Below are 21,458 nucleotides of genomic sequence, written 5' to 3'. Positions count from 1 at the left end.
CCCCCCCCCCCCGGCATGCCAGCGTGTGAACCTACTTTAATCTGCATTTCTCAAAACAATACACAAATTGAAATCCAGGCTATCCTTTGAAATTGGCACTTCTCTGAGGGGTGTGATGCAGTTCTCCCAAAGCATCTTACAAGCGACTGTTGTAAGTCCCTGCACTCGGGCCTACAAGTCGAAAACACACGACACAAAAGGAATGGGGTTTGGGAGAAAGGAGGGTGGGGAGCAAACACAGGCACTATTTCTTAGTTATTGGTGAAAATAACATACAAAATGTTTCTGGCACGGCGAGGGCAGAATGCTGGATTAGGTGGACCTTTGGCTTGATCCAGCGCGGCTCTTACGTTCTAAAATGCTGGTGGGTTTTTGTGTTGACTAGCAAACTAACAAACAAAAGCAAACAAATGTGGAAATATGGTGAACTGGAAACTGGAAAAATGAGAAAGTGAGAGAAGCTGACATAGAAAGATTAGCTCAGCGCTATTTTCTCTTTGCTGCTGCTGCTGCTGCTACTACAAGAACTAGTTGTGTTTGTTAAGTGGCCTAAGAGCAAGCTAGGTACCTGATGCAGATTAAAACAACACAGCTCTGCCTAAGTGCTCACCACCTAATTAGTAATATTAGAGGGTGCAAGCTGCACCGAGTGCCTGGAGGATGCTTTGGGCAGCCATTTTGTTTCTTCCCTAGTGAAACTGGGCTTAGATCAGGCAAACTAGGTTAGATGGATAAAATAAAAACAAATAAAATACAAACATAAATAAAAACAAAGAAGCATTCAAAAATACATGGGGGAAATGTAAATTTGTGTATGTTTGGCAAAAAATTGAGCTATAAACAATACGGCCAATATGAGCTGCCATGTTCCCAGACACTATGGTGATTTCCGCCCAGACACTGTTGCCGACAACAGTATTCCGTATATCTCCAGGAAATTCTGGACATGTGGCAACACTAGGTTTGTGAAACTTTTCCCGATACTGCCACTTGCTTTATGCCTTCTTGCACAGAGGAGGGAAAGCACCAACATTAAAATTTGCCTGTCCACCGTGAGCATGACAGCACTTCCAATTGGGAACTCTGGGGCTGCAACTATTCTGGCATCCTCTGGGCTGAGGCAATGGGAAATCACGGTTGGTCATCGAAGAGTAACCCACCTGTGGGAAATGAAAGCTCCTTACATTATTTCACAGCTCTGCAATTTAAAAGTTCAATATGAAAGGAGCTTCACTGTGTCCATCTCAGCTTTGGGAAGAAGGGGAGGAGGAGGGGAGATGTAACTTCTGGCAGGATTTTGGAAAGTGTGGTGGTTGCTTGTTTATGAGGAAAGGTTATACGAAGAGGAGACATGTCAGAAGTGTTTAAATGTATGCAAGGTGTGGAAAAAGTAGAAAGAGAAAAGTTTTTTCTACTTCTCTCATAATATCAGAACTCAGTGTCATTCAATTAAGCTGAATTTTGGAAGATTCAAGATAGACAAAAGAAAATACTTGTTCATGCAGAGCACAAAGGCTGTGTTCACATTGCTGCCTTAGGGGGCAATGAAGCCCCCTCCCCCACTGTGTTTCACAGGTTTTCATCGCTCACTGTTCACATCAGCACAGCTTCAATAGTGTCAGAGTCGTTTCCATTTTGGTGTACATACCAGGAGAATGCAGGGAGTGCGCGGTAAACAAGATTGCGATCACACCCATAGTTAAGCTATGGAATTCACTGCCGCTTTAAAAGAGGGCTGTTTATATTTGTTTGTTTATTTATTAAATGTCTATCTCGCCCTTCATGCCAAAGAAGCCCGGGGCAGCAAACACAACTGCAGTACAAATGCAATTTTAAAAATTATTTAGAACATTTCGGAACCGTTAAGAATATCTAAAAACAAAAATAATGCTGTAAGACGTGCAATAATAAAGTATGCTTTAAAAAAATAACACAATAAAACACGTAAATATTGTGTCTGGATGGGCCCCCCTAAATAGAAAGCTTTTCAGCTGGTGTCTAAAAGAATACAAAGATGGCACCTTACTGAATGTCACTAGGCAGGGAGTTCCAAAGTACAGATGCTCCCGCACAAAAGGCCTGACCAAATGCAGAACAGACATTGTGAGTTACTCACAGAATTTCAGGTTCTGCAAATTGAAGCGTTGAGCCAATTTATGAAGGCAAAAACTATTGATGGCCAATAGCCATGATGCCTATGTTCTCTCTCTCAAGCATACCTCGCAAAGCCAGTTGTTGAGAACCACAAGTGGAGAGGACGCTGTTGCACCCGGGTCATACTAGTGGATTTTTTTTGGGGGCCCCTCAAATTTCAGTGGCACCCTGTGCGATAGCAAAATTTGGGTCTCCCCCTCACCTCTTGTCTTCCATTCTACATAATAGTTGTGGCACCCCAGTGACCAAACTGGTTAGTAAAGGTAAAGGGACCCCTGACCATTAGGTCCAGTCGTGACCGACTCTGGGGTTGCGGCGCTCATCTCGCTTTATTGGCCGAGGGAGCCGGTGTACAGCTTCCGGGTCATGTGGCCAGCATGACTAAGCCGCTTCTGGCAAACCAGAGCAGCGCACGGAAACGCTGTTTACCTTCCCGCTGGAGCGGTACCTATTTATCTAAGCACATTTATCGATGTGCTTTTGAACTGCTAGGTTGGCAGGAGCGGGGACCGAGCAAGAGCTCCCGTCGCGGGGATTTGAACTGCCGACCTTCTGATCGGCAAGTCCTAGGCTCTGTGGTTTAACCCACAGTGCCACCTGCATCCCAACCAAACTGGCTGGGCTCCCCTAAATCTGCCTCTGCTTGTGGACTTACAATGGGCATCTGATTGGCCACTTGGAGAACAGAATGCTGGACCAACCAGGGCTGGGTTCGACACAGCTGAGCTCTCCTTAACGTTCTTGTCAATGCATGCTGCTGTTCCACAATAATTCCATTCCCAAACACTTCCATCGGCCAGGCTCCTTTCGTCATTCCTGTCGCCTCTTGCCAAATTCCCTTTAGGAGGATGCTCTCCAAACATTGCGTCTGCTCTGTTGAAACATCAGGGAAGGCGCTTCCTTGCAGGTGATAGCAATGCACCACGCCCTGGCAGTCTGGGAAACCCAGCCCTTCATCCCATTAGCAAGGATATAAGCGGCACCCCCACTTTTTGAGAACGTCTGGAGCAATTTTCTCTGTGCGGAGCCGGTCCTGACTTACGAAGCGGGGTCCTGAACTTGCCAAAACAGAAAGGATGAAGCTCAGTTCGGGCAAGATGCCCCTGGGGGTGAAATCTGCCTTCGTCTTGGCAGTGGTTCTTCTTCTTCAAGGTAGGTAACTGACAGGGTGGTCCCAGGGGGTGGGGGTGGGAAGGAACATAATAAAACAGGACTATGAAGAGTTTTGTGGCTCCTTAAACACTAGCACATTCATTGCAGTGTGTAGGAGCTTGTGAAATCTAATGGGCTGCGATTCTAACTCCACTTACCCAAGATTCAGTAGTATTTCCACAGTTAGGATCGTGTTGTTAGTCTTTTAAGGAGCCGTAAGACCCTTTCTTGCCGGGACACGCGTGCGCTGTGGGTTAAACCACAGAGCCTAGGACTTGCTGATCGGAAGGTCGGTGGTTCAAATCCCCGTGATGGGGTGAGCTCCCGTTGCTCGGTCCCTGCTCCTGCCAACCTAGCAGTTCGAAAGCACATCAAAGTGCAAGTAGATAAATAGGTACCGCTCCGGCGGGAAGGTAAACAGTGTTTCCGTGCGCTGCTCTGGTTCGCCAGAAGTGGCTTAGTCATGCTGGCCACATGACCCAGAAGCTGTACGCCGGCTCCCTCGGCCAATAAAGCGAGATGAGCACCGCAACCCCAGAGTCGATCACGACTGGACCTAATGGTCAGGGGTCCCTTTACCTTTACCTTTAAGACCCTTTCTTGGTTTTGCTGTAACAGATTATGGGAGAAAGTAGAGCTCCTTTCTGACTGCTTTTAGCTCCCAGCAACAAAGACTGTTCCTCCGGTTTGTTTTGCTTCCCAGGATGATGTGGGATCCAGCCAGGTTGGGGGTGGGATGGGGGAGAAAAAGGCCCGTTAAGTCACTCAAAAGATGGTGCTATAGCCAGTAATGTCACAAGGAAACAGTGCTGAGCAGTTCCGCAGTTCCTCCTGCCACCAGCCTCACAATACTGTAAGAATTGCCAGTGGTGGATTTTGGGCAGTGCAGAGATTTCCCCCATACAAGGCACTGAACGGAGGGGGTATATCATCATCATCATCATCATCATCATCATCATCATCATCATTCTATACAGTGGTACCTCAGGTTAAGAACTTAATTCGTTCTGGAGGTCTGTTCTTAACCTGAAATGGTTCTTAACCTGAGGTACCACTTTAGCTAATGGGGCCTCCTGCTGCCCCACCCCGCCATGAGCGATTTCTGTTCTCATCCTGAAGCAAATTTCTTAACTTGAGGTACTATTTCTGGGTTAGCGGAGTCTGTAACCTGAAGTGTATGTAACCTGAAGCATCTGTAACCCGAGGTAGCACTGTATTTATATGGGTATCTGCTGATAATGTCCATAAAAAGCAACTGTACCCAAAGCAATTATTGTGAAAAGAATAAATATTTTTTTGGGGGGGCAGAGATGCAAATGTTGTCTTCGCTCAGAGTGCCATATTACCAAAGGCGGGCCCTGCAATGGCTTTGTCTTCTGGAAAGAAGTAGGATTTACTTTGATTGGGCTGGAAAAAAAATGGAGCCTGTCTATGAGTTACCCTAGTAGCTGGTTTGAAATATATGACTAGACACCACAATGCTTAAGAACTATGTTAGGAAAAAATGGTCCTGTGTCCCGGCAGGTTAGGATGCTGGAGGGAATGCTGAGTTGATTCAAACGCTGATGCTGTTCTTCATTCCCCACTGCCTGAAAATTTAGAACAAGGGGGTGGGTCTAAACTGTGCTCCCTAAATCTTTTTGGACTCCCAATTCCCATCAGCTCCAGCCAGCCTGGCCCAATGGTCAGGGGTAAAGGGGAATTGTAGTTCAGCAGCACCTCTGAGAGCCACAGCTTAGGCCCCCAGTGTGGAGAGATGCTGAAGGAATTGTAGCTAATATTTCATGAGGCCAGGCAAGCAATCAGCATACCTGTTTGTTAGAGAAACGTTTTATTTTAAAGCACCAATTGTGTAAAATAGATTTAAGTAACTCATCCATAGCTATTCCAGATGGGTGAAAAAGGATTTTAACAATGTAAATGAGAGAGAGAGAGGGAGAGAGAGAGAGAGAGAGAGAGAGAGAGAGAGAGAGAGAGAGATGCTTATTAACCTTTAGATGGAAATCAGTGAGGGGTAGAAGTACTTGTCTTCATCTAGGTCAGGCATGTCCAACAGGTAGATCGTGATCTACCAGTAGATCACTGGATCTCTGCGGTAGATCACTGGTAGATCATTGGCTCCCTCCACAGAAGCTGAACAACTGTGGCTCCTCTAAAAAAACCCCAACAACTTTGACCTGAACCCCCCCAAAATGGGCCTTCCTCCTTCCTAAAAAAACCTCTAACATCTTTCTTGGGCAATTCCAAACCATGCTCGGGACATTCATGGAATTACAGAAGTCATCCTGACTTCTAATTTGATCCCTGTACGTCCTTTTCGGTAGTGGCGCCCTCCTTGTGGAACCCTCTCCCTTCAGATGTCAAGGAAATAAACAACTATCTGACTTTTAGAAGACACCTGAAGGCAGCCCTGTTTAGGGAAGTTTTTCATGTCTGATGTTTTATTGTGTTTTTACTGTTCTGCTGGGAGCTGCCCAGAGTGGCTGCGGAAACCCAGCCAGATAGGCAGGGTATAAATAATAAAATTATTATTATAGGGTTGAGGTGGTGCTGGCTCCCACGAGAGCGCCACACCAAAAGACAGGCATCCTGATTTTTGTTAGAGTCGTGTTGAAGGGCACATAAAGAGGTCCCAAGTGGTCTACTACTCAGGCACTGTCCTAACCCCAACCTTCTTAGCTTCAGCAAAAAAGTTGCATCATGTGGCCAATGCTGTGGGGCCATATCTACCTGTGTCTGAGTTGGCATATCATGCATGGCTCTGGGCCTGCAGAGTTTCTGTCCCCAAAAAGGAGAAGTACTAGCCGAGTTTGTTAGACTGGTGAAACTAGATTGCTTCTCGAGTGTGACCAAGGTATCATCCATCTCTAGTTCTAACCCATAATTACCCCTTTGAAGTTGGCGAGTTTGAAAGAGAGTGGCCAAGCTGAAGACATTTAACGAGTTTAATGCCTGCCAAGATGTTAGTAACCCATGTTCAAACGCTATCAAATCCTCCATCAAGAACCATTCGCTATGGGTCTTTACGAGCACTACAAATTTGGTACATGGGTGCTGCCATTCAACCAACACTCTGTGGGATGCGCAGACGCTGGCATTCAGCCTATGTTGTGATCAAGGATAAGAGCTAGGTCAGGCCAGCATGCTGTTCTCACAGTGACCAACCAGATGCTTGTGGGAAACTCACAAAAATGCAATAAGGATCAACGGATCATTCTGTTTCCTGTCTGTGTTAGTTGGGTATGTGTTCATTCATTAGTCCATTCGGACCCCTTTCCCTTTTTGCATTAATTTACAGTCTGTCTGGAAGGGTTAAACCACAGAGCCTAGGACTTGCCGATCAGAAGGTTCCAATCCCCATGACGGGGTGAGCTCCCGTTTCTCGGTCCCTGCTCCTGCCAACCTAGCAGTTCGAAAGCACGTCAAAGTGCAAGTAGATAAATAGGTACCGCTTCAGCGGGAAGGTAAACGGCGTTTCCGTACACTGCTCTGGTTTGCCAGAAGCGGCTTAGTTATGCTGGCCACATGACCCGGAAGCTGTACGCTGGCTCCCTCGGCCAATAAAGCGAGATGAGCACCGCAACCCCAGAGTTGGACACGACTGGACCTAATGGTCAGGGGTCCCTTTACCTTTACCTTTACAGTCTGAAAAATTGAATTTTAAATATCTACAGTGGAACCTTGGTTTTTGAGTGTCTCGGAAGCTGAACGATTTGGAACCTGAATGCCGTAAACCCAGAAATAATTGCTTCCGTTTTCGAACGCACCTCGGAAGTACAGTGGTACCTCGGGTTACATACGCTTCAGGTTACAGACTCCGCAAACCCAGAAATAGTACCTTGGGTTAAAAAGTTTGCTTCAGGTTGAGAACAGAAATTGTGCTCCGGCAGCGCGGCAGCAGCGGGAGGCCCCATTAGCTAAAGTGGTGCTTCAGGTTAAGAACAGTTTTAGGTTAAGAATGGACCTCCGGAACAAATTAAGTACTTAACCCGAGGTACCACTGTAGAACGGCTTCCACTGTGTGTTTTTCCATTCTTTCCCCAATGGATTTTGCCAGTTGCCCATTGACCCTTGGTTTTCAAACATTTCGAAAGTTGAACGGTCTTCCGGAACGGATTACGTTCGAAAACCGAGGTTCCACTGTATTTTTGAAAGCATTTTCCCAGCCAGTACACAATTCTAAAAGCCCAGAACTGTGCTGCAAAATGCAGAGAAGGGAAAAGTCCAAATCGTGTCTGTGCTCCAATGTTCACGTTACTCTGGGAGTTGCAGATCAAGTTCATTCACATCAAGATTCCTGAAGAATGAAATGCTCCTGCCTCCCTGGTTCTGACGCATTCCAAGTAAGCGTTGGCCCATGGTTTTACTGAACTCGGTTCAGTTTCTTCTGCTGCTGTTATGATCAGAAGCCCTTAATTTGAATTTAAACAGTGATGTGGGCGAGAGGGACAGTCCTCCTGGATGAGAGACGACAAGTTGGCAAGGTATTCACCCATCCTCCCCACTGTTCTGTGTTGTGGCAATTCTGATATGAAGCATCCTGGGACCACAACAAGACTGTGCCTTGGCCAAAGGCCTGGTGGAACAGCTCTGTCTTGCAGGCCCTGCGGAAAGATGTCAGGTCCCGCTGGGCTCTAGTCTCTTGTGGCAGAGCCTTCCACCAGATCAGGGCCACGGCCGAAAAAGCCCTAGCTCTGGTTGAGGCCAGCCTAACCTCCTGCGGCCAGGGATCTCCAAGATGTTTTTATTTGAAGACCATAAGGTCCTCCATAGGGAGGCGGTCCCGTAGGTACGAGGGTCCTAGGCCGTATAGGGCTTTAAAGGTTAAAACCAGCACCTTAAACCTGATCCTGTACTCCACTGGGAACCAGTGCAGTGAATGTGATCCTGCGGCGAGGACCCCGTAAGGAGTCTCGCTGCGGCATTCTGCACCCGCTGGAGTTTCTGGGTCAGTCTCAAGGGCAGCCCCACGTAGAGTGAGTTATAATAATCAAGCCTGGAGTATGGCTAACGTTGGGTACAACCCGTAATCCTTATATAAAAATCAGCCTGCTTTGCTAAACCATCACATGCTAAAATGACTGGTTATAATTTCTAACTAGACTAAGACAGAAACCAGCCAAATAAAAAAACAACTTTGCTAAAAGAGCCAAGAATGTATATGCAACTTTTTCTTTGAAGTCAGTGGGGATTTAGGAGTCCCTGCCTTGGATGCATTATTTCTGGCTGATTTGGAACGTCAGAAGAAAGCTCACATCACAGCCCTCAGCCACAGGGTGAACGCTGCTTATGAAATGACAAGCATGCCTACTAGCAAATGAATACTAGCTCAGCCTTGCCTCTCCTCATCATGCTTTTGTTAAAAATGCTTCCTTTCAAAGCATAAGAAGAGATCTCCACCAATTTATCCACTTATTCATCATTTCCCCCCCAAAAGGAATATATATATATATTTAATTATTTTCTTAAGAAAGGAACACGACAACAACAACAATATGACAACCCTTGTTGCAGAGAGTGTCTTCTTCTTTGGCAATCACTCGTAGCTGAGTAAGATTGTCTTCCATAAATGCGGTTTTAACAGTGAGTCTGTAAGTGACTGTGGAGGCCAATTCTGGATCCACACGTCCTTCCACAGTGGGGACATTGGTTTCCCGGTGGGAGTTGATCACGGTGACGGTTTGCCAAGCATGTGCAGAGTGCATGTCCAACAACCCACTGATGTATTTATTTAAGAAAGCTATATCCCTTACAAAAAACAACAACACAAAAAACATAAAAGATACAAAATCAAAACCATCAGAAAATAGAAAACATTAGAACAATGTTCGTAGTGCAGAGGCCTCCTGAAACAAAGTCTGTTTAACCTAGCCAGGCCTGAAACTTAGCAGGGACGGCATCTGTCTGATTTCTCATGGGAAGGAGTTTCAAAAAGTTGGGCCTATTTTGTGAGTTGTGTTTCTGGTCCATGGAAGACCAGCAGTAGTGTTCCCCAGTTATGATCTAACTCATCGCCTTAAGACATTTGTGGGAAAGGCATAGACCTAGCCCTAGAATTGTAGAGTTGGAAGGGACCACGGGGGTGTTGAAAGGTAGGGGGATGCACATCAAAGCTTAGTTTAAGCAGAGTAACCTTTGATTCACATATAGGCCTGGGGTTGGAGCAAAGACTCTCTCCAAAGTGATCTAGGTACTTTCAAGTTCAAAATGGCCCCAGGGATTGGAGGGGACGTTTTTGGATGACATCACAGAGTGCTGGTCATTCCACACTGTGTGGAATTTTGGCTTCTGCAGAGCTGCAGAACTCCCATTGTCAGAGCTTGACCCTTGCGAGAAATAGGCACGTACGGCTTGAACTCCGTGAGATTGATTTCAAGGTAGGGGGGCTTGAGAAACTTGATTTCCTCATGTTATGATGCAAACCGACTTGACCTGCGCTTCCAGGAACTCGCACACGGATAGGAATGTACTTATTCTTTGGATTCTGCCCGCAGTTCAGTTCTCAGCTCAAGCAATGCATGGGAACGCATTAAAATGTGTCATTTGGGATAAAAATATGTTTAAAAATGCATGTATTGGGAATAAATATGCATCAACATACAATTTTGATTACATCTTTAAAAATGCATTTTTGTGGAGATTTTAGAATTTGAGATTACAGTGGGAATTGATTGGAGCAGACTTTTGAAGAAACACGCGTGAAGCAGACACAGACTTGAAGCAGGCTGATTAATCTATCCTTATTGCAGAGCGGTCTCTGGGGCAACTTGATTCTCACATGCTCCCTAAACCCTTCCAACCTGGTTCAATATATGCTAACTTTTGCTTGGATGAGAAGGTTGTATAATGCAAGGCAGGATTTAAGTTCCTTAACCATCTGTTTTCTGCCTTGGGCTCCTTTGCGAGGGAAGATGGGGTATAAATTTATTCAATAAGCATTTCAAAATTATCTTTTTAAAGAATTAAAAAAATGGGGAGTTTTCTTTAAATAATAATAAAGCAAGCCTCCCATTCTGAATTATCTTATTTTCTTGCATGTTGTAGTTCATGAGCAGAGAACTAGGTGCTGTTGCTCTCAAACCCTCCTCATCCCTTAAAAATATATATATTTATATTTCATTGAAAATTTTCAGTGGACAAGTAAAGTAAACTCTCATCATCGCTAACCATTGGCCATGCTGGCTCTAGGGCTGATGGGAGTTGGAGTCTAACCACACTTGGAGGACCCCAGGTCCCCCCAATCCTTCTGTCTGAAGCAATAGCAGCTTTCATCCCTCAGCTATGAATTCCGCATTCCAGCAAAGGTGTGCTGAAGGTGACAAACAATTTAATTGGTTTCAGGGCGGAGCTGGATCGTTTTGAGACATACAATTAAAATTATTGACGGCTGTGCTTCCTGAATAAGACCTGAATAAATAAGAGGTTTGGCTGGCCTTTACGAGGGGTCTGCGTCTTTGCCAAGGCGAGCTCTGCTGCCCTGCATAACTCCTTGACAGTAGATGTTTGGCAGAAATTATTCTTGCCTCTGTTTACATGGCTCTTAAAAGTATACTGCCCTACTTGTCCTACGTCCGGGTTTTCCCGGGCATTTTACCAATTCAGTGAAAATCCCGTATGTGTCTGGGAGAACCCGGACATATGGCAGACTTATCTTAATGTAAAGAAGCTCATTTATACAGTACTGCTATTTCTTAGTTGTGGATTTTGGTTTGTTCTGTTTCACTGGTTTTGTCTTTTATTATAACGCTACGAATAAAAAAGCTTTAATAAACAACAATTGGTATTGTTCAGTCAGGTCTTTTGTATTACCAACCAGTATTTATTGATGATTTTGTTATTATTGTACTGTAGTTTTATATGGTGTGGTATTATTAGGAAAGTGTGGTACGTGAAATATTTAAATGAACAAATAACTCATTTACCATTTAAAGATAAGTCAGAAGTCACCTTGATTTTTGGGAGGGGCTTCTGTGCATTTAATCTCTTGGGGCCAGGCCAATCCAACAGGTTAAGCTTCAACTTCACCACTGAGAGAGTAATAGGGAAATTCTCAGCTGGTTGAATTTCTGCCTGATTTTGCTAGTAGCGCTCCTGTGCCTTTAGTATCCACATTTTAGGCAGATATCGAGGAGATGTAGTTTTCCCAGCAAGGCGGTGCAACTGTACCTGTTGATTTTCTACCTGCGAAACACTTAAGAGCCACTTCACTGGGATTATGCAGTGCTGTTACTCAGAGGAAACAATGCCAATGGCAACTTGATTTCGCATACTGGGAAGTTCTTTTTAACCCTGTTTATTTTCCTAAACAGCCTGAAATATTCCTGGATGTAGAAATCAGCCAATGAGAAAGACTCATGACAGTATAACTGTGCTTGGACTTAGAGACAGCACAATTGAAATCCAGCTCTGCTATAGATTTACTGAACGGGCATGTAAGACTTGCAGGCCTGTTTTGTTTTGGAAGGACTATAGCTCAGTGTAGAACATCTGCTTTGCATGCAGACGGTCCCAGCTTCATCCCTTAGCATCTCCAGGTAGGACCACGAAAGCCCCATATCAGAACACCTGAGATGGACCAGTGGCCTGACTTGGTATGTGGTCCAGCCAGTTAAATGGGAACTGAACGAAATATCACAACACGATGGCCAATAACAATGGCACTAAACACTATTTATAGGCTAATACAAATGATCAGAAATTGCAACCAAAGTCTCTAAATCTTCTTCAGCCAGTCTTGATCAATTCTTCATCAGCCAGACTTGTAAGAATTAATATGAGAAGGATGCAGTTCAATTTCTTAACAAGCCAATCTTACATGTAAGTAAATATAAACACTGTAGAAAATACGCTCTGGATCAGTGGTCATATGATACTGTAGTTACAAGTCTGGCTGGTGAAGAATTGATCAAGATTGGCTGATGAAGCATTGAACAAAACAGATTGGTTATCCGGGAACTCTGTTCCGGTGATATTTGGTGACAGATTATGTATTTATTGAAATTTTGAATTATTCCAGTTGGTGAAGAAGATTTAGAGACTTTGGTTGCATTTTCTGATCATTTGTATTAGTCTATAAATAGTGTTTAGTGCCATTGTTACTGGCCATCGTGTTGTGTTATTTTGTTCAGCTTGTCTATATTGCAACACAGGAGTCTGTTTAGGAGTTAAATGGGAACAACACCTGATCATAGGACTGATATGGAGATAGATGGATAAGGAAACATTGTCACCTGTCCTTTGCCATACAAATAGGGTGAGGCCTGCACTTAAACTCTCAATCCCTTGGGAGTCATTGGTGTGTGGGCGGCTGCCTGAGGCAGCAACAGGAGCAACACCTTAGATGAAGCAAGAGGAAAGGAACCTGCATATTCAGAGAAATCACGTGGTACAGAGCAGATCTCTGGGAGTATACTGCTTGTTTGTTCTTTTTTTAAAAAAAATATTTATTGAAATTTTCCACATTTAATACAAAAAATCAAAAAAGAAAAAACAAAAAAAATTAAAAACACATAAGTTTTACAATTCCATATTTTCAATACCATATTTCCCTGACTTCCCCACACCTCCCCTTCTTGTATTCCAATTCAAATTGTTAGTTCAACAAGTTCCTATCCCCAGTTTTTAACCTTTTTATATTTAATTCATTTTAGAAAAACCAATTTTAACTTATAGACATCAATATTTGTACCTCAGTGCTCAAACCTTTTTCTAAAGTCGACCCAAATTCCCTTCCACGAATTCCCCAATTTTCATACTAATAACCAAACAAAATAAAAAACAGATTATAATTGTACACCCTTTGGATTCCCAGACCTCACCACCCCCTTTCCCGGTTTCGATCCCCAGCAAATGTCCATCAGTCTTAATCTACTATCAGCCTGGAGATCTCACGTCCGAGGCTCTTAATTCTCTCTCAGTTCCTCTCTGCCGGTTTTTTTTATAGTCCCTAGTATTAAACACCAGATCTCGGAGCAGCTCTGTCCCAATAAGGTCCATGTTTCTTCCAGCCAGACCTCCATACTTAAAAGTAGGGCCCAAAAGTCCAGTTGTCGCGGAACCTCCAGCTTCCACTTTAATCAAATTTGTAATCCATAGGTCTTCAGATCTCCACATAAGGAGATCTCTCCATTCTTCAATCTCCAATTCAAACCAGATTTTCATCATCCAGTACTTATTTTCCCTTGTAATCATCATGTCAGGCCTCTGGTTCAATTTCTTATTTTCCTTTGTAAGCATCCTGTCAGGCCTCTGGCTTTCCTTTGTCATTTGCAGAATAACAGCTCCTCCTTCCTTCTCCTCAGGAACAACATATGTCTCCTTCTCCACACTTTCAAAATTCTCAAGTTTCTCTTTTTGTCCAGCTGCATGGGCTTCCTGAGTCAAATCCTTATCAAATTCAGTAATGTTATTTACTGTTAAGTCCAGAGTTGCAACATTTGTAGCCAAAACATCAATTTGGCCTTGTAACTTTCCCAAGAGAACAAAAACTCTGTCCAACCCAGCCTGAATTTTCCCTCCTCCAGCCATTCTTGTAATGTCCCAAATCCCCCTCTAGAGGGATTTTGGTAACTTAATATTCTTTCCAGTTCAAATCCAAAAGTCAGGTTAGTTTGTATCAGTTCTTCCTTGTTTTCAACAAAATAAAACCAAATTGCAACAAATATATCCAGCAGAGACAGCAGAAACAAAGTTCTCTTTTTCCTTCTTGACAGCTGATTTTGACAGCTGTCAAACTCTTCTATTTCTCCTCAGCAAGCTCTCTGGCGAATCACTCCTGGGTCCGGGGGGGGGGGGTGTGTGTGACACTTCGGCTCTCAAAATTAGCTCTTATCCTCCAGTAAAATTACTTATACTTATACTGCCAAATCGTGAAATTAATATCTTTTATCCAATAGAAAAAAAGAAGTTCTCTCGACCTTAGTTAACTAGTCCTTGCTTTAAATTTTTTACAAGACGGGGAGGCGGACTTCCTGTTTGCGCCTTCCCCGATCGTGCCAAATTCAAAAGAAAATTTCCTTAACAAGTCCAATTTCCGTACTACTCACGGGTTGTTACTTTTAGAGTCCAATTGTTCACAAGAAGAAGTCAGCGCTCTCCAACCATGGCACGCGGCTTCACTCCACAGGAGGAGCAGTCGACTCTCAGCACCGCGCTGCTCACCCCGTCCCCCGTTCCGAAGCCTTTAAAAAGGCTCCTTCGCAGGTCGGGGGGGCGCAAATGGTGCCCGCCGAGTCACCAGGTTCACAGGCTTCAGCGCCTGTGATTTCTAAGGGTCCCCGCATCGCTGCAGCATCGCTGCAGCAGCAAGACCCAGCAGAGCCGATTCCCTCCAGAGCTCGGAGGGAATCCGCCATTAGCTGTTCGCGCTAACCCGGAAGTCTACTGCTTGTTTGTTCTTTGGCTAATGGTGTTTCCTCATATGTCCCTAAAAAAACCTCCGTAATGTACAAATTGGGCTTGGGCATGTGGCATGGGTTTCTCAGTTTATAGGCCCACCATTTCACAATCTCTCCTCTTTGTGGTCCCTTCCCAGGTGTGACATGTATGAGCCTTCGAAGCACTGCTGCAACAAGCGCTCCTGTATCCCTCAGCGTGGCTAATCCATCGGTGGCCGGTACCCTTGAGAAGGAGGAGGCCCTGGATGAAAACGAGATCGATGCCAATGAGCCTAAAATGGATTATGACGAGGCCGACCGTGATGACGACTCCCTGGAATACGATGGGACCGTTTCACTTGACAAAGTAGGCGCAACCGAGTCCCCAAAAGACACCATGAAAGAAGACGCCAACGAGGAGGGAGCGAGTAACGTGGAAGTGTCCCCAAAGGAGAACAGGCGAGCGGAAACCAACATTTTGGAAGGGGTAGACCCAACTGACCTCGATGATGCCCTTAACTTTATCAGTCTCATTGCCAAGAGAGCTGCTGAGGAGCTGGAAGAGGAAGAGGTGGAGGAAATGATGTCGAGTGACGACGATGCTCTTAACTTCATTAGGCTGGTTGCCAAGAGAGCCGCTGAAGAGGAGGAGGCAGCTGAAGAAGGGAAGCCAGTTGACGAGGATTCCTTTTTGTTTACCGACCTGCCCAAAATCTTGGGGCCCTTGCTGAAAGTGTTTTCTAGCACGCCAGAAAATTCTGAGGCTCCCTCACCGGATGACTTCTTTTCTTGGTTTCCTGACCTGAAGAAACTGCTGGAGGATCCCAAGCCAGCTGGCAGGAGATCTTATCTGCCTACTTCTCCACAGCCAGCCCTACAAATATCCCCCGCCTCTCCCCAGCCCACTGGATCTGAATTCCTTTCCTCCCCATCTCTGCCAGAAGCATCAGCCTCCACTGCCCAACCAACCATACCTGAACCTCCTCAGACAAGCCAGCCTTCTCTCCCAGAAGTCCCAGACTCAGAAGAGAGATTTTATTAAGCAGGCACAGCCAAGCAGTCCTCACCTTTTTGGAGAATGAGGAAAACAAAAAAGGAAGGCTGGTCGGGAGTCTCATTCCCCCAACCTCCTATTTCTCCTTGAGATCACCTCTATTTCTTATTACTGACAAGATATAAAAAGTAAGCACAATATATGCTTTTAAAAACACACTGTTTTTCATTTGGCAATTTAATACTGCATCTACCCAAGAGCTACACAAAGGTGTGTCGTACTTAGGGATCGGAGGAGAAATTCAATTTGGTTTCCATTTGAATTGGAGCCTGCCAATTCGCACATCCCAAATCTGCGCGTGAACAGAAACGCTGCCTTATCTTAGTGGGCAGACTTATCTATCCCTAACTGTATTTGGGCATAGTGAATCAACTCTGCTTTGTTTCCTCAAGTACAGCCCAGCCTCCAGATTTCCCCCCATCTTCATTAAGCTAGGAATCTGCTGCAGGCTTGTATAAAGAGCACTGCCAAAAAGCTGTATATCACCTTGCTTAATAAACCTGTTTGGTTACTACTACCTGTGTGGAGCCTGAATCTGTAGTCAAGGTTCAAGAGACAAGAACAACCACCACTGGGATTTGGGGGTACTGTGGTAGAATAGAGGGCAAAATAAATGGCGAGGAGAATAAGAGAGACAACATCATAGGTTCTTTTGTCACGTGTATGTGCAGACCCTCCAGGTTTCCCTGTTTCCCAGGGACAATTTCAGATTTACAGAAGCCGTCCCAGTTTCTGATTTGATCCCAGAATGTCCCACTTTTCCATAGGATGTCCCTATTTTCATTGGAGAAATGTTGGAGGGTGTAGAGTTATCTGACTCCCAAGCCATCCAAAGGCAGCCCTTTATAGAGAGGCTGGAGGAACCCAGTCAGATGGGCGGGGTATAAGTAGTAATATAACAGCAGCAGCAACAAGAAGACATCCCTATTTACATTGGAGAAAAGTTGCAGGGTATGTGTGTGTGTTTGTGGGAGAAATGTCCCAGATTCAAATCTCACCTTGGTCATGACCTCACTATTTTATTTATTTATTTTATATACTCTAGTGGCCAAAATTGTGGAAACCTTTTGGAACAAGTGTATTTCCGAGGTTTGATGGCTCATAACACCTGATTGGCTCTCTAAACGCCCATCCTCATTGGCTACATTCAAATGAAGGAAAGCTATTACATATCAGCCTAAGCAAGTTGTGCTTCCTTTTTCTGGTTATTTGGCTATATCTTTTGATAGAATACAGATAATGGAACAAACTTTATTGCATTAAATTCTTCATTAAATTATCTTTGCATGTGTGTGTATATATATATATATATATATATATATATATATATATGGTATTACGTCGAGATATATATATGTGTGTGTGTGTATGGTATTACTCCCAAAAAAGTGGTGTTATGAGCCATCAAACCTCAGAAATACACTTTTCCCAAAAGGTTTCCACAATTTTAGTCACTAGCATACCTTATATTACTGTATAAAACAGTGCACAATAGGGATGCAATATAATAATAAAATCAGTTAAAATATAATCAGGAAATCGGGGGGGGGGGGACCTTAAGGAAAATGACTGCTGAAATGAAAATTTAAAAAACCTTCCCCAAGTGCTGGAAGTTCACCAAGTCTGTCTTCAACTGGGAGGGAAATTCCACAGAATATTGAACACAGACATGGCTCTTGGTGGATACAAGCCATGAATGTCTGAGCCGTTGGGTACCACTAACAGGGGGCTCCTCTGAAGACGTCAACGACTGTGTAAGGAATCAGGTGCTTCTTATTGGTACCAGACGATGAGACTCTGGAGTGCTATGCAAGGTTTAGGAGGTGTTGGGTGTGTGTGTGTGGAGAGAGTGGGACGAGTTTCAAGAGGAATTGACTTGCAGCAAGAAGTACGATAAGTAAGGGAGGTGGATCTAGAAATGTTACCACAGGAGCTAGATCTTGGTTCAGTAAGGGAGTGCTTGCAGTTTTCCTTTTCTCCTCATGATAAAACACACCCATTTCTCGAGCAAAGCTTCCAGTTATATTTAAGATTATCAGAACATTACATATATATATGACGTAAGCAGCACCTAGTTGTGGAATGCATTTTGCTTATGTGTAGAAACCATAACCTGCTTGAAAAACGTAAGTACATAATAACAACAACAACAACAACAACAACAACAACAACAACAACATTTTTTTATTTATACCCCACCCTTCCTGATTCAGAAAACCGGGCTCAGAGCGGCTAACAACAAATTTAAAACACTTACTTGATGCAACAAAAAACAGCATAAAATACAGTATAAAACGTGAATAACAATAAATTCAGAATTCAAAAATCAATTTTGGGGGAAAATCCATCCAATAAACATTAGATGATCACCAGGGCTAGCTGGCTAAATTAGTGGTGGCATAAATGGTGGTATTTTGACAATGGAGGCTGGTCCACTGGAGCGAATGGGGCCCTGCCCCCATCAACCTCTGTCTGCCTTCATGTACCGCATTTTTCGCTCTATAGGACGCACTTTTCCCCCTCCAAAAATGAAGAGGAAAAGTGTGTGCGTCCTATGGAGCGAATGCAGGCTTTCGCTGAAGCCTGGAGAGCGAGAGGGGTCAGTGCGCACCGACCCCTCTCCCGTTCCAGGCTTAAGGAAGCTATCCGCAACCCTGCGGATCCCGGCGGGAACTCCCGCTTGGCTCTGCAGGCTTGCGGATAGCTGCCTGCAGCCCGAAGCCCAGGGAGCATGGCGCTGTGCACCCCGGGCTTCGGGCAGCTCTCTGCAAGCCTGCGGAGCCCGGCGGGAATTCCCACCGGGCTCCCAAGGCTTGCGGATAGCAGCCTGCTGTCCCTGAAGCCAAAACAGCGAGACGGGGCGCTGCGCAGCCCTCCGTCTCCCTGTTCCAGCTTCGGGATGGCTGCGCAAAGCCTCCACAGGGCGGCGGGGTGAAGGCACCCTGCCGCCCTACGGAGGCTACAAGGGATGCCCCTGAAGCCTCAAGCCTTTGGAGTGCAGCTGCACTCCAAAGGCTTCAGGGATCTTTGAGGCTGGCGGTGGGGGAAAGCAGCGCTTCCCCCCACCGCCAGCCCCACAAGCTCGGGGAGCAGTGGCAAGGCTGCGCGCAGCCTTTGCGCTGTTCCCCGACCTGCTCTTAAACGCACCTTGAACGCACCTTGTTTTTGAGGGGGAGAACAATAAAATTCCCCCCTATTCTCCCCCTCCTATGGTCCGGTGCGTCCTATGGTCCGGTGCGTCCAATAGAGCGAAAAATACGTTACCTCCCACTGGCCTGCCTTCCTGGCATGGCCTATCTGCTTCCTTATCCTCCTTAAGTCTCAGTGCTGCCCTTGCAGAATTCTGCAGGGAAGAAGATGGGCATCAAACTCTGCCTGTCCTGGGCTCTGGCTCCCCCTACTGGGGGCTCCCTGTCTTTTTTAAAATAATAATTTTTATTGGTTTTACAATTTGGTTTTACATTCACAGAAAAAAATAAAATCAAAAGATAATAGAATTCTCTGAATTCTCGGACTTCCATCCTCCCTATTTGCGGAGTCCACTAATAACCATTTTCACTGCATATCATGTTATCCTCCATTTATCCATAAAACTCTATTTTCTCCTATAGTCATTTTCACATTGCAAGTGTTATTTCAATGCTGCCAATGTTTTTAACTGTTTACAGTGCTCTGTCAAATATATTACAGATTTTCCCCAATCCTTATTAAAGTTTTTATTGTTGTGATTCCTGATTTTTCCAGTCATTTTGGCCATCTCAGCATAGTCCATCAATTTTGCTGTCCAATCTTCTCTTGTAGGTGTTGTGTCTTCCTTCCATCTTTGGGCTAAGAGCATCCTGGCCATCGTCGCATACATTAATAGTCTTTTGTACTCCCTTGGTACCTCAGCACCTAAAATTCCTAATAAAAATGGATTCTGGCTTCTTAACAAAAGTATTTTGAACATTTTTTAAAGCTCATTATATATCATCTCCCAGTATTCAAGTAGGTAGCCATATTGGTCTGACACAGTCAAAATAAATTAAAAAATTAAAAAATTGTCTAGTAGCAACTTAGAGACCAAGAAGGCTGATCGCCGAAGAATTGATGCTTTTGAATTATGGTGCTGGAGGAGACACTTGAGAGTCCCATGGACTGCATGAAAATTAAGCTTATCCATTCTGAAGGAAATCAGCCCTGAGTGCTCACTGGAAGGACAGATCCTGAAGCTGAGGCTCCAATACTTTGGCCACCTCATGAGAAGAGAAGACTCCCTGGAAAAGACCCTGATGTTGGGAAAGATGGAGGGCACAAGGAGAAGGGGACGACAGAGGATGAGATGGTTGGACAGTGTTCTCGAAGCTGCAAACATGAGTCTGACCAAACTGCGGGAGGCAGTGGAAGACAGGAGTGCCTGGCGTGCTCTGGTCCAGGGGGTCATGAAGAGTCGGACACGACTAAACGACTAAACAATAACAAAAGGTGTTACTGGACAATTTTTTATTTTTTAAAATTTATCTCCCAATAAGTTTGTATTGCCTTAAAGGTCCACCACATATGTTAAAAGGTGTGTGTGTGTGGGGGGGGCTCCCTGCCTTTCACTTTACCGGTCCTAATGGGTACCAGTTACCACTGCGACTCATACTGTAGCACCCTGCTTGTGGTTAACGCTTAGCTGGAATGAAATATTCAACGCAGCAATAGAGAAATTAAAATAATAATTTATTTGTCAGACAAATAAATGAGAGACACAGTGGTATATGGTTACCAAAGCTCTGCCCACTCCAGCCCTGATGGTCAGCACTTATATTTCCTCAGCCCAGCCCCCTTGCTCCTCCTTTCGCTGCCTCTATCCAATCAGCCTGGTTGAAATTCCTATTGGCTGTTTGCTAGAACCAATCATAAAAGATACACCCATTTCCTATTGCCTTTTATGGGAGACAAAGAGCTATATTTCCTTCTATTTATAAATGGCAAATAAGTAGTCATATATTTTATATTTACCTCTACAAGGCACCTTAATTAACATTTCACCTCTTGCCCTATTGCCCTATTCACTGCAAAACAGATGGCTAATGGTTTTTTAATTTTTATCTTAAAAGAGATCTTGGGTTCACCTCACACACCATCTATGAAAGATCTCCTTCTTTGGAGGTCTTTAAGCAGAGGCTTGACAACCATATGTCAGGAGTGCTCTGATGGTGTTTCCTGTTTGGCAGGGAGTTGGACTCGATGGTCCTTGTGGTCTCTTCCAACTCCATGATTCTATGATTCTATGAAATAAGAATCTAACATAAGAATCTAACGTTTCTTACTTTCTAAATCTTTTGCATAATTACATTTAAGCCAATATATTTCATACATTAACATATATAGCTTTTTAGAAGGAAAGGAAAGGCCTTTTCAAAGTAAAAAGGAACTTAATAAAAACAGTTTTGAAAGCAACCCCTTAAATCTACACCCCCCCTTTCAAGCCAGCTGATGTTCCTATTAGCTCTTGCCCTTTTAACCTGTGGCTCAAGTCTCTAATGGGAGGCACAATAATTATTACTATTTAATTGTGTTTTTGCAATCTTGATTATATTCTGTAATTTGTATGGTCAGTGTGACCTTTTGCTCCCAGCCTGTAATTTCCTTTTACAACCATGAAATATTGCTATAGCTCCGTGAGGCCTTTGAACAGGAAGATAAACACCTGCCAGTCTTTTAGACAGCTGGTCTTCTGCCTGGCATTTAAAACA

At 44.4% G+C, this 21,458-nt stretch overlaps 1 protein-coding gene across 1 annotated transcript; it reads left to right on the top strand.

Moving 5' to 3' along the window:
- Positions 1-3,142: 3,142 nt before the first annotated feature.
- Positions 3,143-16,249, top strand: LOC310757118 (uncharacterized protein). The gene is made up of 2 exons (XM_083602311.1): positions 3,143-3,306; positions 14,840-16,249. Exons 1-2 carry the CDS (start codon positions 3,231-3,233, stop codon positions 15,721-15,723), a joined length of 960 nt encoding a protein of 319 aa, XP_083458437.1. The 5' UTR covers positions 3,143-3,230; the 3' UTR covers positions 15,724-16,249.
- The last annotated feature ends 5,209 nt before the right edge of the window (positions 16,250-21,458 follow it).

This window comes from Podarcis filfolensis (assembly GCF_964270895.1).
Source record: "Podarcis filfolensis genome assembly, chromosome: 2".
NCBI classification, from domain to species: domain Eukaryota; kingdom Metazoa; phylum Chordata; class Lepidosauria; order Squamata; family Lacertidae; genus Podarcis; species Podarcis filfolensis.
The sequence above is the reverse complement of the archived record's forward strand: the minus strand, read 5'-3'. Positions and strand labels throughout refer to the sequence as shown.

Bases quoted from the DNA above. Each gene is read 5' to 3' on its own strand.
- LOC310757118 (XM_083602311.1), top strand. From the start codon at position 3,231: ATGAAGCTCAGTTCGGGCAAGATGCCCCTGGGGGTGAAATCTGCCTTC. The intron at 3,307-14,839 runs GTAGGTAACTGA...GTCCCTTCCCAG, and splicing joins AGTGGTTCTTCTTCTTCAAG to GTGTGACATGTATGAGCCTT.